Source organism: Ochotona curzoniae, unplaced genomic scaffold, assembly GCF_017591425.1.
Source record: "Ochotona curzoniae isolate NIBS_2020 unplaced genomic scaffold, NIBS_Ocur_1.0 patch314, whole genome shotgun sequence".
NCBI lineage: Eukaryota > Metazoa > Chordata > Mammalia > Lagomorpha > Ochotonidae > Ochotona > Ochotona curzoniae.
In genome coordinates, this window is record NW_024466878.1 from 28,639 (window position 1) to 46,733 (window position 18,095).

The 18,095-nt window shown below is 39.3% G+C and overlaps 1 protein-coding gene across 4 annotated transcripts in view; it reads left to right on the plus strand.

Moving 5' to 3' along the window:
* The window catches only part of LOC121167085 (nibrin-like), a 36,281-nt gene extending 18,606 nt beyond the window's left edge, over positions 1 to 17,675 (plus strand). For 2 of the 4 annotated variants that reach the window (XM_040996460.1, XM_040996461.1), the window contains 9 exons: positions 2,618 to 2,715; positions 3,389 to 3,518; positions 5,199 to 5,465; positions 7,305 to 7,749; positions 11,315 to 11,401; positions 12,521 to 12,673; positions 13,887 to 14,000; positions 16,397 to 16,446; positions 17,550 to 17,675. In XM_040996460.1, the coding sequence (XP_040852394.1) occupies positions 2,618 to 2,715; positions 3,389 to 3,518; positions 5,199 to 5,465; positions 7,305 to 7,749; positions 11,315 to 11,401; positions 12,521 to 12,673; positions 13,887 to 14,000; positions 16,397 to 16,446; positions 17,550 to 17,580 (1,375 nt within the window). In that variant the 3' untranslated portion in view covers positions 17,581 to 17,675. The remainder of the gene's footprint in view (positions 1 to 2,617; positions 2,716 to 3,388; positions 3,519 to 5,198; positions 5,466 to 7,304; positions 7,750 to 11,314; positions 11,402 to 12,520; positions 12,674 to 13,886; positions 14,001 to 16,396; positions 16,447 to 17,549) is intronic. The other 2 variants (XM_040996462.1, XM_040996464.1) reach the window with 2 other exon arrangements.
* The last annotated feature ends 420 nt before the right edge of the window (positions 17,676 to 18,095 follow it).

The following is an 18,095-nucleotide window of genomic DNA, read 5'->3' on the forward strand; positions in this document are numbered from 1 at the left end:
ACCAGGAGAAAGGAGCTTCTTCCTGGTCTCCCACATGGGTGCAGGGTCCCAAGGCTTTGGGCCATCCTGGACTGCTTTCCCAGGCCACAAGCAGGGAGCTGGCTGGGAAGTGGAACAGCCAGGACATGAACCAGCGCCTGTATGTGATATTGGCGCTTGCACGGCAAGGATTTAGCCACTGAGCCATCGTGCTGAGCCCACAGGCCATCTTAGTATTTGCATGTTTCTGTGTTCTTTTTACATTTATAGAAACTTTTTATTAATTCATTTTTGTTTGTTTCTTTACTTAGGAGTATTGCAAAATCTGTTAATTTTTTGTAACTTGTAACTTTGGAGCACATGTTTTAGTGTGATGATAAATAAAAAGCCCTTAAGTTTATTGTAGTGAAATTGACAACTTTTGTAGTCAGTGATTTTGTTTATGTTTAAGAAATATTTTTGTAGGTCAGAAAATGCTCATGTTTTATTGACTTTTTACTAGTCTTATTTTGCTTTTCATGGTTGTTTTTTTTTTTCTGTTGCATAACAAAGTTCCTACATGTGCAGCTATGCTTTTACCTTTGTTTTATTCCACTGATGAATGTGTCATGCCACATTTACCACTTTGTCGTAATTGCTGTCACTTCAGTGAATTCCTCTCTGCTGGGAGACTTTTTCTCCACTTCTTCAGACGCATCCCAGCTATTATTTGCTTCTCAATTTTCCATGTACGTTTAGAATCACAGTATCAAAAGCTGTGTTGGACTTCTCTTAGGAATTCCACTGAATGTATGTGCACGAAGTAGAATTAGGTGTTGATTAGTATCTGTGGATATGATGTCCCTAACCATTCGCTTAGGCCTTTTAAAGTCCCTTATAAATCACTATAATTTTGTGTTTGCTGTGTGGACATTTTAATATTTTTGTTAGATTCATTTGTAGATAGTAGGCACCCTATGGTACTATGCAGATGCATGATACTGTCTCCCTGATGGTACTTTCTGGTTATTTGCTGTTGATGTTTGTAAAGTGCTGACATTTAGATATTCATCCTCTGTGCAGCCACCTCCTTAGACTCCCATTTAACCCTTAGTCATTTATTCCTGTTTTCTATAAATTGTACCTACAGATAATAACACGTCTGCTCTCTTTCCTAATCCCTGAGCCTCTGATCTGTTTTTTTTTTTTCTCTCTCTTTTTTTGTTTTGTTCTATTTGGAGCTGTGAGAGCAGTGTTGAATAAATGTAGTAATGGTGACCACATTACTCTCTTTATTGATTTCAGAAGCAGTGGGGCAGGCATTTAGCTGAATGCTTTAATGAAGATGCCACTCTCCCACATCAGAGTGCCTGGATACAGTTCCTTATTTTGCCTCCCGACTCTAGCTTCCCAACAGTACAGATCTTGGGAAGCAACAGTGTCCAGTAACTGGGCCGCTGCCAAAGCCATGGGAGAGCTGGATTGCTTCCTCAGTTACTGAGCTTGCAACTGGCCCAGCCCCAGTCATTGTGCCTATTTAAATGAGCTAGTGGGTCAAAGCTTGCAAACTCTGTGTCTGCCTCTCAGATAAATATTCAACAATTTTAATAATATGAAAGATGCTTCTTTTGTCTTCCCGCAATATTTCAGGTACTGACTCGTCAGAACAAATTGCATATTATAATTTATAGTTTTAAAAAACTTAACAGGGCATTTAAATACTAGTTTTAAGTTGCCTAAAAGATATATAGGTATTTGTGATCAGCTGGTTGTAATGTCTTCAAAATGTTTGAGTATAAAATTTTTAGGATTATACCTGTACTTAAACCCTTTTTAAAGTTCAGTTCATAATTATCTTTGTTTTATAAAATCAGTCATTCACAGTGTAAAATAGCAGCAAATTGGTATACTACGAGATTCCTTTAAGAAGATACTTCAGGGCCCAGGGCAGTGGCTCATGTGGCTAATCCTCCCCTTACAAGCTCCAGGATCCCCTGTAGATGCCAGTTGGTGTCCACTTCCCGTCCAGCTCCGGGCTAATGTCCTGGAAAAGCAATGGAAGATGGCCCAATTTGTGGACTGTGTACCCATGTGGGAGACCTGAAAGAAGCTCCTGGGTTTGGATGTGCTCAGCTCCGGCTATTGTGGCAATTTAGGGAATGAACCAGAGGACAGAAGATAATCTGCCTTTCCAATAAAAATAAATAACCCGCCCCCCAAAAGGGGATACTTTAATACATTCGATTGTCGAAGTTTATTTGAAGTGCAGAAGTAGCACATGTATAGCTATAGCTTGTATGTAGTCCTTTCTACTTCTTTTTTTTTTCCCTTTTTCTTGTATCATTGTCATCATAGAGTAATTTATAATACTATCTTATTTTTTCATCTTGGAATTGCTATTTTCTGCTCGCTGTAAAAATTATAGAAATTTATGACTATAAAGATCTGTATCTTTTTCTGACTTTTTTTTTTCATTTTACAGATAGTTACCTGACTTCATAAAGTACGATAGACTTGTCTAATGTAATATACTGCTGCAGTGTTATTAATGGAAGCTAGGTCTGTGTTTGAAATTCTGTTCACACCAAAAAATTATGGTTTCAGGGAGAAACATAAGATTGATTTTGCATGATGTAATCTTAATATTTTGTCCTGCTAGACAGGGTCTTCGACCTATTCCTGAAGCAGAAATTGGATTGGCAGTTATTTTCATGACTACAGAGAATTATTGTGATCCTCAGCACCAGCCCAGTTTAGGTAATTAAAACATTATTCTGTGGTTTAGCAACTTTATCATTTAGTCATAGTCTGTGTATGTGCTATGTACTGTTATGCTTTCTAAGACCGATTGCATTTGCAGTCTTGAAAACATTTGTTTATACATGCATACTTTTATTAACTTAGTAAATATTCGTGGCTATCAGGTACTAAGCTCTGTTCTGGTGTTGAAGACACCTTGGTGAATAAAGTAATGCAGGCCTCTTTTAATGAATTTTATATCCTAAAGCTCAGGATTCCAAAGTAAACATCAGTCTACTGCCTCAGTTCAGATAGGGCCAAGTACAAAGAAAGAGAGGAGTAAAGCAAGGTGAAGAGAAAGTGATTGAGGACAAGCTCTTGTAGTGAGGCAGGCGTGGAGGGCTTCACTGAAGTGCATCCTGAACGAGGGAGAAGGCAGAGTATATGTCTGTGTTACAGAGTGTCCAGGTAGACAAGAAGGATTAGCCTGGATTTGTGTGGAGAATGGATTCCTAAGGTCTGTAGTGGAAGGGTGGGTACAAGTGAAAAGCTCAAGGTGAAAAAGAGGCTGGTGCTTTGGTCCAGTGTGGTAGTTGTGGAAATGCAGAGACTAAATGTCTCTCTTGGTTCTAGCCCTTGTGATTGTTTTTGCTTTGTTTTGTTTCTACTTGTTCACTTGTGTGATTTACAGGAGCAAAGACAACGACTCCAGGGCCAAGCCTTTCACAAGCCTTATTGGTTGATGAAAAACTAAGGCCAAGTCTCCCAGTGAACACTACAACGTATGTCGTTGACACAGAGTCAGAGCAAGTAGATACGTGGTAAGGCATCTGTGTTAACAAGCTTTTGCCAATGTGCTGCCACTAGATTAATGATAGATTAGTATGATGAAGAAATAGTCAGTGCCTTTATCACATCATGTCTTAGGAGATGAAGCGTGGGAAAGTAGGATGGCAGGGAAGGTGACAGAATAGAAGTCATCAATTTTCTGTAAGGGACCAGCAACTAAGTATTTTAGCCTTTGGGCTTTTCTGTTGCATCTACTCAGTTTTGCCTTTGTGGCATGGAAGCCAGCACTATAGATGCTTGGCTTATGGTGAATTTCTTTTTTTCATTTCCTTCAGCTGTGTCTTGTAGACTAGAAAGAATTACACAGCTTTGTCACTTGTGATATAAGTTTGAAACAATGGTAGTTTTCCTTTATCCATAGTTTTCTTTTTGGGGCTTCTATTATCTGTAGTCAACTATGATCAAAAATGGTTAAGTGGAACATTGCAGAAAAGCATTTTGTAAGCTTCAAATGTTGTGCCATTCTCAGCATGATGAAGTCTGTGCTGCCCACGCCATCCCATCCAGGATGGTTGTCATTCTTCTGTGCAGTGGGAGAGGAGGGGAGAGGTAGGGAGGTTAGAGGAAAGGAGGGGAGAGTAAAGGAGGGGTGTAGAGGGGAGAGCAGAGAAGAAGGGAAGGGAGGGATGGAGAGGGGAGGGGACAGAGAAGGAGAGGAAATGGGAGGGGAAAGGGAAGAAGTGGGAGGAGAGGGAAGGGACAAGGATCCAGGGATCCCATAGAACTACCTCGATTTCTTAAAAGGAGATGCTCCCATTGACAGAATTACTTACAATTGAAATATTTCTCTATAAAGATAGCTTATTTAGTGCTTTTATGTTTGTTAAGCATTTGGGGGTTTTATTTTTTTGAGATGACTTTCTTTGGAATGCATTAGATTAGCTTGCTCTGTTATACTTTTTATTCAAGATAATTTATTTTATTTTAAATACTCCTCAATGAAGTGTTCGTGTTAAGTATTTGAGCTATCCCTACTCATATATTGGACTGTATTTAGTTATTGCTATACTTACATTTATATTGAGGTCAGATTTAACTTTTTAAACAGAGACACTATTTTGGATGCTGAATGACAAGTTTACCTGTTGTGCTATGGGTGAATGTGTGTGTGTGAAAATAATAGCATTGGCATTATCCAACCATATGCTGTAAAACTGTCTTTAAACTATTTTCTGCCAGTTATGGAGTTCTGTTCTGTTCTAGAGATGCCATCTGGCTGGAATATCAACATCAACCCATCTATTGTGATATAAATAGTTCTTTACATGTGATATTGGAATGACAGATTTTTCTCAATTTTTTTTATTATGGCACATTTACTTAGAAATAATTTTAGAAAGAAAATAAGCATTTATCTTTGATTATCTCTTCATTTGATCAATAGTAAGAGACAAGGCAGATTTTCCTTGTGTAGGCTGTTTATCTATTAGAGCATGCCTGAAAATACATGCTTGTGAGGATGAAACTCTTCCTCCTGGGGCTTGTCTGACCCTAGCTGCTCCCTTGGACGGTAACATCAGTCCAGTGAAATAGTGTCTGCCAGGACTTTGCTCCTAAAGTTACATCACTTTAGACCTCTCCAACATCCTTATTTGTAGATAAATTTGCTGTAAACTTGATTACCTACTTGCATTTTTTTCCTTTTGCTACAGTATGGATTTGAGTGAAAGGCCAAAAGAAATCCAGATGTGCAGATTGGAACAAAAGTCTGTAACACTTGCACAGGAAAGATCCATTGTAAAGGAATCTCCCCAAACAGGTTCTCATAATCAAGTATCAAATACTCTGGAAAGGAAGCAAATGTCAGACTCTCAAGGTTCACCAACAAAGTTTGCAGGTGACCATAAAGGTAGAAAATGGGCTTCTCAGCAGCAGACTAACTCCATCAAAAACTACTTTCAACCATTTCCTAAAAAAAGGTAAATGTTTAGATGACTTTCCTGTGTCTCTAGAAAATCTTGTTTTTCTATTATTATATAGTTGGCATTTTCTTTAGTCCTATTTTGCCTCTGCGTGTGCTTGTGGATAATAATTCTCCTAGATGAAATTACTTTTTGTGGATTTTTTTTTAAGATTTTGCTTATTTTTCTTGGAAAAGGCAAATTTGCAGAGAGAGGGAAAGACAGAGAAAGATCCTCTGTCTGCTGATTCATTCCCCAATGGCTGCAGTGCCTGGGACTGAACTGATCTGAAGGCAAGATCAGGAGCTTCCTCTGTGTCTCCCATGTGGGGTTGCACAGTCCCAAGGATGCAGGCCATCTTCCACCACCTTTGCAAACCACAAGAAGGGAGCTGGATGAGAAGTGGAGCAGCAGTGACATGAACCGGTGCCCATACAGGATGACAGCGCTGCAAGCAGAGAATTAGCCACTTGAGCCATTATGCTGGCCCCTTCCCTTTTGTTTCTAAAGTCACCATGAAGCTGCTCAAGATGATTATTGCTGGACTAGCGTTGTTGTGCAGAGTGCATTCAGTTGATGCTTGCGATAATCAAGAGTTCTGTCATAGTCCTGGTTGTATTGCCCTCAGTCCAGCTACCTGCTAGTGTAGGTCCCTAGTACTTGGTCTCGAGCCACCCACGTGGAAGAGCTGCATGGCATTGCAGGGTTCTGACTTGGGCCTGCACAGCCATTTGGGGAATTAACTAATGTATGAAAGAGATCTGTCTATATCACTCTGGCATGAAGTGTGTTTGCCTTTCGATCAATGAATATTTTCTAAAACAGATCCTTGATATTTCTGCCATTTTGTAGGGCTTGTCTCTTAACCAGCAATGCATCATCTATAAGGGACATCCTTGGACACAGTTGCCTAGTGCTTAACAGTTAAATCTTTCTCTTTATTGTAGTCTTCATTTGTTTTTCACAATAGTGGCCTATCCAGGTTCTTAGATCTGTCCGATTTGGCCCTGAGAGAGTTTCTTCACACATTTTTGTATGTTTTTTAAGCATTCTGATTTTGGGGGTCGTTCTGGTTTTTTGGGTTCTTTTGGCTGTTGTTTGTGATCATTTCCCTTGTGGTTAACTCTTCTGTGCCTCTCAAGATAAATGTGTTGCTGCTGCTTCTCAGTATCTTTTCAGTCCTTCCCTTCCTGTCTGAGCTGCGGCTCCCTGGTTTGAATTCTGATCACCTAAGTTACTATAAAATTCTCTTAGTCATTCTGCCCGTCATACACCTTATATTAAATCAGTGTTAAACATCTCCTTCACGGGTCCAGTTCAGCACTAATCCAGTAAGCACGTGAGAGCAGGGACCTAGGTCTTTGTGTTTTCATGATCCAGTCACACAGTAAATGCACTGAACGTCAGTAGCATCTTTAAGATTTAGTTACTCTGATTTGTTAACTTAAAGTGAGTTAACCTGTCAAGTTTTATCCTTTGGATAATGTTCACTGCCCATAATTCCCTACATTACACATCAGCTGCTGTCTCCTGGCAGCAGAGTATTTTTAGACTTTTTTGTTGTTGTTGTTTTTACCTTTTTCTCAGCAGTGATTAATCAGTTCTGCTTCAGCAGAGAAAATATGGATTTCCATAATGCTTGAGCCACAAGGTCCATTAGTCCTATCACAACTGTAGAATGTGTATAAATATGAAATGCTTTCAAATGTCTGTGGTTGGTTTCCAGTGATAGTATTAATTATGAAAATCAAGAATACATTGTGAGTTAGATGGAAGGAACTGTAAATCTTACCTAACTGAAAAATTACTTAACTGTACTCATGATCTGTTTGTGTCTTTTCTTTGTTGAAATCTAAGGGAAAGAGATGGAGAAGATCAAGAAATGTCTTCATCCAAGTCAGCACGAACAGAAATGTCTTGTTCTCTTCTAGAACAAACCCAACCTGCCCCAGTCTTAATATGGGAAAACACACAGCAGCATCTATCTCAGAATGAGCCTCTTGACAAAGAAACAGATAACTTGATTCTAGTGAACAATTTCAAATCTGATGTGAAAAATTCTGCTCATCAGTCTCTTTGCCCAGAAAAGCTAATAACTAAAAAGAGAAAAGAAATGGATGATCAGGCCATAGAAGATGAAGTCTTGGAAGAGTTATTCAACAACAGAAAACCAGAGTTGGAAATGCAAGTGAATGTTCATAAACAAGAGGACAACGTCAATATGAGAAAAAGGACCAAGATGGATCTGGAAACAGGCAGCACTCGCAATGATGAAACAGCACTAGAAAGAGACAAAGGATCTGTAAGTGTCTTTTAAAATTTGTGTACTGAATTATTTATTTGAAAGGCGGTGTGACAAGAAGGGAAGGATGTGGGGAGAGAGAGAGATTGCAGCCAGGTGGCCATGACAACCTGGACTTGGCAAGCTCAATCTCAGCAATAGGAATTCCATGCAGGTCTCCCCGTGGTGACATGTTGAATCCAGCCTGAGCTGGATTTCCAAAAGGTAGCTTCTAAACTATGTTGATGGTAGAACTATTCTGTGCTTTCCTTTTTTTTTTTTTTTCTAAAATGTATGTATTTGTTTGAAAGAGTAACAGAGAGGGCTGTTGAGAGAGATACCTTCCAGCTGCCAGCTCACTTGACAAATGGCAATAGCAGTTACGGCCAAATCCTGGAGCCAGGAGTTACATCCTGGTCTTCCATATTGGTGACAGGGAACTAAGTACTTAAGCTGCTCCCTTCCTAGGCGGGCGTGTCAGCAGGAAGCTGGAACAGGAGTGGAGCAGGAGAATTTGAACTGGCCCTCAGGTATGGTGTACTGGTAACACAATGTGCAGCTTAAACCACGTTAGCACAATGCCAGCCCCTAGAACTGTTCTTTCTACTTTGGGACTTAATACAGATTCTAGTATGTCCATAGATTTACTGTGAGTTAAAATGGAAAACTTAGTGCTATTCCTGCAATGATTTTATCCTTTTTCAGTTATTTCTATTCTGTTTGAACTTTTATTTTATTTTCAGTGTTATTTACAAAATTGAGGGAAATGTAGAGCATGTGGGCCTCCAGTTAGGGTGGGGAGGGAGGAGGGTGGGACAAATGTATCAGTTCTTTTTTGTTTTTTTCTCATGTGTCCACAGTGGGAAAGAAAGGCAGTCACTCCTTGCTGTCAAACTACATCAGCACCTAGGGATGGGGGCCAGTCATTTGATGAGAATTAGAGACCCCGATGTGGGGAAGAATGTTGCAAGGCTGATAACTTGAGTGGTTGTGTTAGTTCTGGGTTGTGTCGGCTTCGTTGCACGAGGTTGAGAAAATTTGCAAGGTTTATCAGCTCCAAGTCTTATGAGGTCACTCCTCATCTGTCAGGCATGCTCTCAGAGCTCCCCACTGCAACAGGCCCCTGACCCCCTTCCTCAGGTAGTCTGCAGCACCCCTGCCATTGAGCAGCACACAGTAAGCCCGAGGGCCAGTGTGTGCAGGGGGCTTCCCAGCCTAGTGTCTGTCCCCTGCCCCCCACTGCATGGCATTTGCTGCAAATCTTTTAAATCAATAAGATAAAATAAGCAGCTATGCTGGCACACTGATTTACATAACACTGGATTGGCATTATCCAGGCCAAGAATGCCCACCTGCTATTGGCTGCTTTTCTCCCAACAGTAGAACACTTGTCTAGGTCCAAGACAATCTAGGCAATTGCCTCCTGCAATGGTAACATTCTTCTTAGTAGCACCCACTGCGTCTGTGGTCTAGTTCTTCCTCCCCTCATTATATCCGCCTAGTCCAAAGTTTTCCTTCTCATTTAAAATTATATCATTTTCCACTACCCTGTCATAATAGCTATTACTTGGGAGATACCATCATTATATTTACAATTAGCCTACAGTGCAGTAGTAAATATCCATTGAACATGGGCGGACACTAACTGTACTGGGTCTCACAGATACTGGGACTTATGTTGATGCCCTGTGGATTTTGATCTCTTCTGTCAGCTTTCCCAGAATGTCATTCGTTCATTTAGTTAGTTATACTGGAGACTGAACATGCAAATAAGAAAGGCAATCTGAGATGTTATTTTTTCATAGGCCTTGAGTAAGATCTCTGACCTGGTGATAGACTTACATGACACATGAGAAAAAGTATAGGTCATCCCCAAGCTTACATTCTGAGAATCCACGTTGATAATTATGTGATTCTCTAAGTTACAAAATAAAAAGTTAAAGGCTGGTATTATGGTGTGGTGGGTTAAGCCACTGCGTGCCATGTCTGCATCCCATATAGGAACTGGTTTGTCTTTGCTGCTCCTCTTCTGATCCAGCTCCCTGCCAATGGCCAGGGAAAAGCAGTGGGAATGGTCCAAACGTTTGGACCCCTGCCACCTGTGTGAGACTTGGGTGAAGCTCCTGGTTTCAGCCTGGCTTAGTTCTAGGCAATGCAGCTACCTGGAAAGCGAGCCGATGGATGGAAGATATCTCTCTCCTTCTCTGTCAGTAACTGTGTTTCAAATAACTAGATAAATGTTATTATTAAAAAAAAAATAAAACCCTAGGAGAATTAGAAGGTTGGAGGATGTAGAGAAGAGGAAGGTAGGAGAAGGTTCATATATTGAATGTATGTTATCATTGTGTCTAAATCAAGTTAAAATATTCTGAAGGTGATAGCAACTGGATGTATATTAAAGTAGTCATGCCTAGTAAGGTTGAAGACACATATTTACTCGTAATAATTGGTGAGTGAAGCATTAATTTTCTTTAGTTCCTAAACATGCACTTTCCAATCTCCTTTTCAAAAGTGATGTGAATATTTATTGCTGTAACATTGAAAACTTTATATAAAATGATATGTCGTGCACTGTATCTAAAGGGATTGTAGTATTACTGAAAGTTTAGGAAACTCTTTATGTAATATGGTTTTGCCTAGAACATGATCTGGACATCTCAGCATGAAAGATACTGTGATTCTATACAGGACACTCTCCACTTTCATTGCAGACAAGTATCTTGAACAGTTAATGTGACTTTATAATTGTAAATATGAGTTAAGATCCCAATGTAACATATCTAAACGGAATTAAGGTGTTTTTCTTTTGATTATACAAGTCATTTGCGAGAATTAGGAAATGTGGAAGACAAAGGGAAGCACAGTGACAGTTTATTGGTATTCCCACTATAGGAATGAAGGAACAATTTCCCTCTGCCCTATGAACCTTTCCTGGAATAAAGTGACAGAATGAAGTAGGAGGAAAGGCATTTAAAGAAGGGGAAAGATTCACATCATGGGGCAAGGCCACACAAGTGTTTACCACAATCCCAGTTATGCAGAAACATAGGTCCCACTTTTCCTCAGGGAAGGGGAGAAGAAGGGGGCAGTGGTACAATGGCAAATGATTTTAGGGGAACTCAGTGTGCTTGTAGAACTTACTATAGGCCTGAACAAAGTCTGTTTGGCTTGCCCAGTGGACAGTGGCTTGTGTTTAAGATTGATTGATTGATTTGAAAGTCAGGGCTACAGAGAGGCAGAGACAAGGAAAGCTTGCATGTGCTAGTTCGCTCTCCAGGTGGTCACAGCCTCCAGGACTGGCAGGTGAAGCCAGGAAGTTCTAGGACTCCAGGTGGGAGGCAAGTAGCTCAAGGTCTTGGGCCATCTTCTGCTGTCAGCCATCTGGGAGACCCTCATGAGCTCCTGGCTCCTGGAACCTGGGTTTGGCCTGGCCCAATCCTAGTTGTTGTGTCCATTGGGTGAGTGAACCAGCAGAAGGAAGATCTTTTTCTGCTTCTTTCTCTGTAACTCTGCCTTTCAAGTTAAGTAAATATGTATATTTTTGGTAACTCCTATGAACAATATTTTATGAATTTTATTCCTTTAGCAAGAAAGTGAAATTGGGAAGAAGTTTAATCTCAAGCAAGAATCACTGTGGTCAGTCCAAGAAGTGTCCATCAAAGAAGAAGCTTGCGTGAGGAAATTTTTATGTGTTCTATTTTATTTGTACGAGATCTGACGTGTAGGGAGCAACTGTCATCTGTTTCCTTCATTGTACATTCTTAGGATTAATTGTTTCTCTTTCTGCAATTCTGATCCTGTTCTTCCTTGTGCCTCCTCTGGAAATGAATGCTGTTGTTAACTGTGACAGTATGGAGTCATTCCTTGCCTCCTGTGACATCAGTAGGTACATGACCAGGAGCAAGACATTTTCAGACTCATAAAAATCAAGTTCTTAAATAATGAAGGTGAAACCTGGAGGGCAGGTGGGAGATGTGAGATATTTGTGAACTGTGGAGCTATTAGGCTACTGCTTTTTAGAAAGAGTCCCTGACAGTGCTCTGCCTGTCTCAGGAACCCCTGCTTGCTGTCTGTTCTGGTTTTCCTTTCCTTCCTGACTGCCTGTAATTTAGACCTGTTAGCACTTTCCCCTGTTATTGTTTCCAGTTTAGCAGCTTCAGGAGCAGCTGCAACAGTGGTGCTGTGTGACTGACTAGGTAGCTAATAGCAAATGTCATGAATCAGAGGTCACTGTTAGCAAGTGAAGGATGTCTGAAGGAATCCTGAGGCTGATTTTAGAACTCTTCATCTGGAAAAGAAATGGCTTGTGAGTGAATGAGATAACGTCTGAAAACAAAAATTGATTATTTTGAGGTATTAAAGAAATTAAAAATAAAAAAGTGCTGAGAATCCATGAATGCCTAAGTATGGTAGATGACCTGTGGAACATGTAGAATATGTAATCATCTGTGTGAGCCGTTCTAATGAGAAGCAGACAGTGCTGAGGTTTTGTATTGAGAACATATGCACGAAGGTGAGCTGTTTATTTATTAGGATAGGATACTAAATTTAAAATCCCATATGATTTGTATTCTCCTATTACAGGCCAATGTGTTGAAATGTTTCCAAAGTTATAAAGCATTTGAATTAATAATTTTGGGGATTTGAGGAAGATATGATTTGGTTCCAAATACAAAGTGCAGGCACCAAAAGCAAACTTGTGTCTCCTCAGACGTTCTAAGTTTTTGCCGTAAGTTGCTAAATAACAAGTAATTTTATTTCTCCTTTTCCATCCCTTATGACTCCATTTAAGAACGATGATGAACTTCGGGAAGATGGCGAGGAGTTTCCAAAGAAGCTGTTACTGACTGAATTTAGATCATTGGTGGTTATCTCCACTTCCAGAAATCTGTCGGATGTAAATATTGATTATGGTCAACTGAAGAATTTCAAGAAATTCAAAAAGGTAGTTCTTTCTTTAAGTGTATCACAAGAGGGCAGTGTTTGAAATGTTTTTAGAAATATTGTTAAGATTAAATGGTAATGAAAGCAGTTTATGTTCAAAATGGATGCAGTTTCTTCTACTTAAAAGCTGAGCACAACCAGTAATGAAGGCTGCAGGCATTCTATTATTTCATGCCTTTATAAAACCAAATAGAAACCCAGTCATGTATCCCTTAACAACACTGAGATACATTCTGAGGAGACAGTTTCATCATTGTGCGATACCATGGTGTAGATCATATCACCTGACTACGTATCTAGCTTATATATTAAAACTGTTTGGAACCAGAGTCAATAATGTAAGTGTATCATTGACCCACATTACTCCATGGACACTGAATGTTGCATCAGATCTGAATTCCTGCTTATTAAGGAACTGACATTACATAAACTTGATTAGCGCAACTAATGGGATATCACTGGTTCAATCAGTGCGAGTTTATTATCTGTTCTGGGGATTTGTTTCTTGATCCAGACCTAACACTAACTGGTGGCCTTTGCCCTCTGCATTTGATCAGAGGACAGTAATTATTTCAGTGTCTGCCGTAACTGACATAGTGTAGCTCTTTGTCTGTGATGTGAGCGTGTACTGTTGTCATTTCTCAGGTTGATTTGTACCTGCTATGATGCTCTAGAGGGGTCTGAACTCCGTCCGACAGGAGCAATCTCTTCTGCTTAGACGAGATCCCTCTCATATGACGCCTTTTTAGTGGTGCACTTGCTCTTTCCCAACTCACAGCTGTGGCTTGTGAATAGAAACTCAAAAGGGACGAGATTTTATTATTGATTAAGTTACCAGGGAAAAATGTGGTGTTTGCTATTGGTATGTAAATAAGTATAAAACAGTGTAAGTAGTTAAATATTTAGAAAGTAGTTTGAATATATAAAAATCATGAGAAATATTGATATGCTAAAAATTATTTTTAAGCTACAAATGGTATTCAAACCAAATTTATTTGAAATGGTACTGAATTGCCTCTAATTAAAATGAATTTGAGTTCTATCTAAATCAGTAATATGGTGGTTGTTGTGCTTTGAAAAATGCATTTGCACACAGAATGTTTTTAGTGCAAACTGTTCATTTGTAAATAGTTAAAAGGTCATTTAGAGTATGAATTGATCATTGTATTTGTTAGTTAAGTGTTAAAAACCGTATTACTTTGACTGATTAACAGGTCACGTTTCCCGGAGCAGGAAAACTGCCACACATCATTGGAGGATCAGATCTAATAGCTCATAATGCTCGAAAGAATGCGGAATTGGAAGAGTGGCTAAGGCAGGAGATGGAGGTTAGTACAAGTGAAGCCCACAAACTGAGATAAACTACAGATGCAAGTTTCTTAAGATTGAGCTCTTAAAAACAACTACTTAGAACCAGAAACAAGGATAACTGGCCTGAGATCATTCAAGAAACGTGAGATCTGAAGCCTTGAGATTAATCTGTACTTTCTGGATCACTTCTATTAGAAAATTCTACTTTATTGGTATTAGTTTACAAAATGGTACATAAGCAAGTGGGTTAGTTAACATTCTGATCTAAACAGGAAAAAGTTTTCAGCCACAAAAAAAGTATGGGTGTGTAGACTTCTGTAGGTTATTACAAATCTATCAGTGATAAATTTGATAGATAGCCTGCTGTTTCTAAAGCAGGAACTGTGTGTAAGTAAACATACCTGATCATTTATCATAGGGAATTTTCTTGAGTAGTGCCCATTTTGGAAACCATTAAAATATGGTGTGCCTACCAACAAGTGCACGATAGCTGCAGATCAGTGGGTGTTTCTGTGCTCACAACCACCATCCAAGTTAAGAACAAAACATTCCTAACACCAGGGCTCCAGTTTTTATTTAATCTGTTCTCTTCTGAAAGTCCAATTTGGCATCAGTTAGATTTTCTCACCTTTTCTCCCATGCATCAGACCACTTTTCTACATGTTTTCTTTCTTTATGTCACTGAACTTTATTTTTGGCGATATCTTCGGATCATCTCCCCATTTACAGCTTCTTTCTTCAGTTCTGGTTGGTATGTCCTCAGTCCATTGAGTTCCAATTCAGCCTAGTGTATTGTTGGATCACTGGGAGTCTGTTGCATTCTTCTGTAAATTTTCTTGTTTCCTGCTGATTCTTTTAAGTTCCTCTTTCCTTTGCCTGTGAGATCAGTACCTGGTATTTCTTGATCCTTGATCTGTTTTGCCCTTTTTTCCAGAGTATCTATTTTGTATGCTCTGATTGTGATCACTTTCCTTGGAATGTTATCTGTGTGTTTTCTTTGGATTGTAGGTTCAGTTTATTTCCTCCAGAAAAATAAAGTTTGCATCTATATGCCAGTCTTGCTCACCAATACGTGACCACTTTACAGTCTCTTGTGATACTTGTTTTTGGAGCACTCAGTATGTATTTGGAGTCAGAAGCCTAAAGTAAAATTTTATTTCCTTCTTTTATCAGGTGCCAGAGTCGAGACACACACAGTGCTGTGGTCTGTCCTGTGTTTTGTAGTTTACGTTTCTTTCTCCCTTTAGTGCTGAGTTCATCCTCCCCTTGGGTTTTCTTCTGTGTCCCTGCCAACATCACAGAAAGTGTGTCATTTGTTGCCTCTCTGCTGTAAACACAGAGGGTATTGTTTGTGCCTCTGTCCAGCTCCCCTGCTCTATCTTTTGATAGTCCAATGTTTCCACTTTCTGGATGACTTGCTTGTTTGAAGTATCCCTTTTTCAGCTTGAAAGTCCGTAGGAAACAGAATATATACCATTGTCGAATGTTCTCCACTTCTTTTCCTAGAGTACTGTATAAGTGTTCTGATTTTTGAATATAGTTCTGAAGCTTCATTTTAGGAGAGTCTCTGTGAAAGCTTTTAAAATATTTTTCTTATTTATTGGTCTCTACATTTAAGGCATAACTGTCTTATTGCTATCTACTTCTACTTCTTTTGCAAATTTTTAGGCTTTATGTTATTTTTATTTGAAAGGCAGAGTTACAGAGAGAAGGAGAGACAGAGAAGGATGTTCTTCCATCTGCTGGTTCATTCTCCAAATGGCCACAACATCCACAGCTAAGTGATATGAAGACATGGGCCCAAGAACAGGTCTGGAGATGCAGGATATGATTAGGAAGGTGACAGGAAGCCAGGTTCTCCAGGGATTTGCACCTTGTAAGGGTCAGACTCAGTCACTGAAGGGTTTTGGATGGCAAATGAAGGGATCAGAGGCGGGTTTGAGGAAATGCCCTCAGCACATGGTTTTTCTGTTTTAATGTGTTAGAAGCTGAGGACTTTAGCATGAAAAGTACTGCCTGGCTGGGGTAGTTCAGCAGCCACTTCAGCATGCTCAGCTGGGACTAAACGGAAGGAGCCCATTTGCTGCTGGGGAAGCACCCCCGTCTCAGGCTCATGAGTGGTCTTGTGTCAGTGCCCTGGAATTCCATGTAGTAGAAGGGTTCTGCTGGAAAGATCAATTAAAAACTCAACAAACTAATAATATGTGTGGGACACCTGTAGAAGGCAGGTCGGGTAGAATTGTTCTGTTCAAGCACTGGGGCAATGATAGTCTCAGTGTGAAGTGAAAACAAATGATTTGTGGAGGGGGAGATGGTCGGGAGGCCAGAGCTCACTGTGACGCGTCAGCCTGGATATTCATGTCCTTAATATTCACCCCTGAGCAAATGTTTGAAAGTGTGTTCATTTCAACAGGTGCAAATTCAGCACGCCAAGGAAGAATCGCTTGCTGATGATCTCTTTAGGTAAGGTTTAATTCAGCTTTCTTAAACTTTGCATTGTTATTTATATAGATTCCTTTTTGTTGTTCTGCCCTTTTGGACAAATAGGCCCTTCACTACGGGAATGTTTTATTTTTAGGATACCTATTTCCTTGTACTATTTGAGCACCTCTCAGTTGGGCTTATTGGGTATAGCTTTCAAATTTGGGTCGATGCAGTTGTGCTGTAACACAAAGTAGTTAACATCCGTATTGGCTCATGCAGGGAAAAGGAGGCTTCCTGAGCTAGCTGAACTTGACCACTTTCTGAGATTTATTTTCAACTCTTCATAGACTTATGAATGAAAGGGGCTTTGCATTAAAACAAAATGACAGACATTAACTTTAATTGGCACATAGATAAAAACAAAGAAAAATAGATTGGAGTTTTCAAAGTTTGTGGGAGGTTTTAGAGGAGTGTAATGAGTGTTGAAAATGTAATAGGCCAAACAAGTCTTAGTTGACGCTCAAATACTAAACAGAAGAGAAACACAGTGTGAGGGTGCATTTTCCTAATTTTTTTTTTCTCTAATCGTAAAGACAGAAGAAAGTCATGTACTTTTCACAGTCAGTTTGGTTGATTCTCTAATTTTGGAAATACAATCCACTTTTTTTAGATGAGAATGCCTTTTATACTGGTTTAATACTGATTTCTTCAGGATTAAATGCGACTGTCAGGTTGCCCAATTATATTTGTTTAATTGCTGTAGCAGAAACTTTTCTACAGTTATAATTCTATTTGGGGTTCATTCTGTTCTGTTGTGCAAATGGTATGCTTTAATTTCTGAGTGCAGGTGTGTGGGATCCATTCCAAGCCCTACTGAAAGAAGTATAAACATACCGTGACTTTTAAACTATTGTTTTAATTATTTTAGTGCTTTATAACATTTTTTGTTAATGATTTGTTTCAGTTTACAATATATTCATAAAAGCAACATCAAAGGCATAAATGAAAATGAACTGCCAGTCCTTTAATAAAGGATGAAATTGGCATTTCCATCCTGTTGGCTATTGTGTGTGTCTTAAGCTTTCAAAGTAAATGATGATCCCTTACTTTAACATTCTTTAATGCCAATTCTTTCCTTGCAGATATAATCCTAATGCAAAAAGAAGAAGATAACTGAAGGTTTTAAAAAGAAGCTGTGAGGAACGATTTCTAGCAAACACTTCACGCTAACTGGGTTATATACATTTAGTATATAGAAGAAATTTAAGTCACAAGTATTTTATGGCCTAAGTTTGTTTAATAAAATAGACAAAACTCTGTTCCTTTCTTGTGTAACTCTGCTGCAGTCCTCATTATTTGATTCCCCTCAGGAAAAAAGAGAGAGAGAGAGAGAGAAATCCATGATACCGTGCCCTTTGTGTGCAGAGTATTAATACTTATTCAAATTCCTACGCATGTAATATTTTCAGTAATTTTCTACACAAGTGAGAGCATAATGTTTACTGTGTTCTGCACTTTGCCCGTTTCCATTTAGTAGTTTATATGACCATACGCTTATTTGTATAATTTTTACTCTTCTTTGTTTGTTTGTTTTCCATCTTGCTGTCATGTTTAACTGAAGGGACCCAGATGAAATGGCTATTCTAGTAGTAGGGACTGAGGATTGTATGGAAATCTCCAACAAGCAT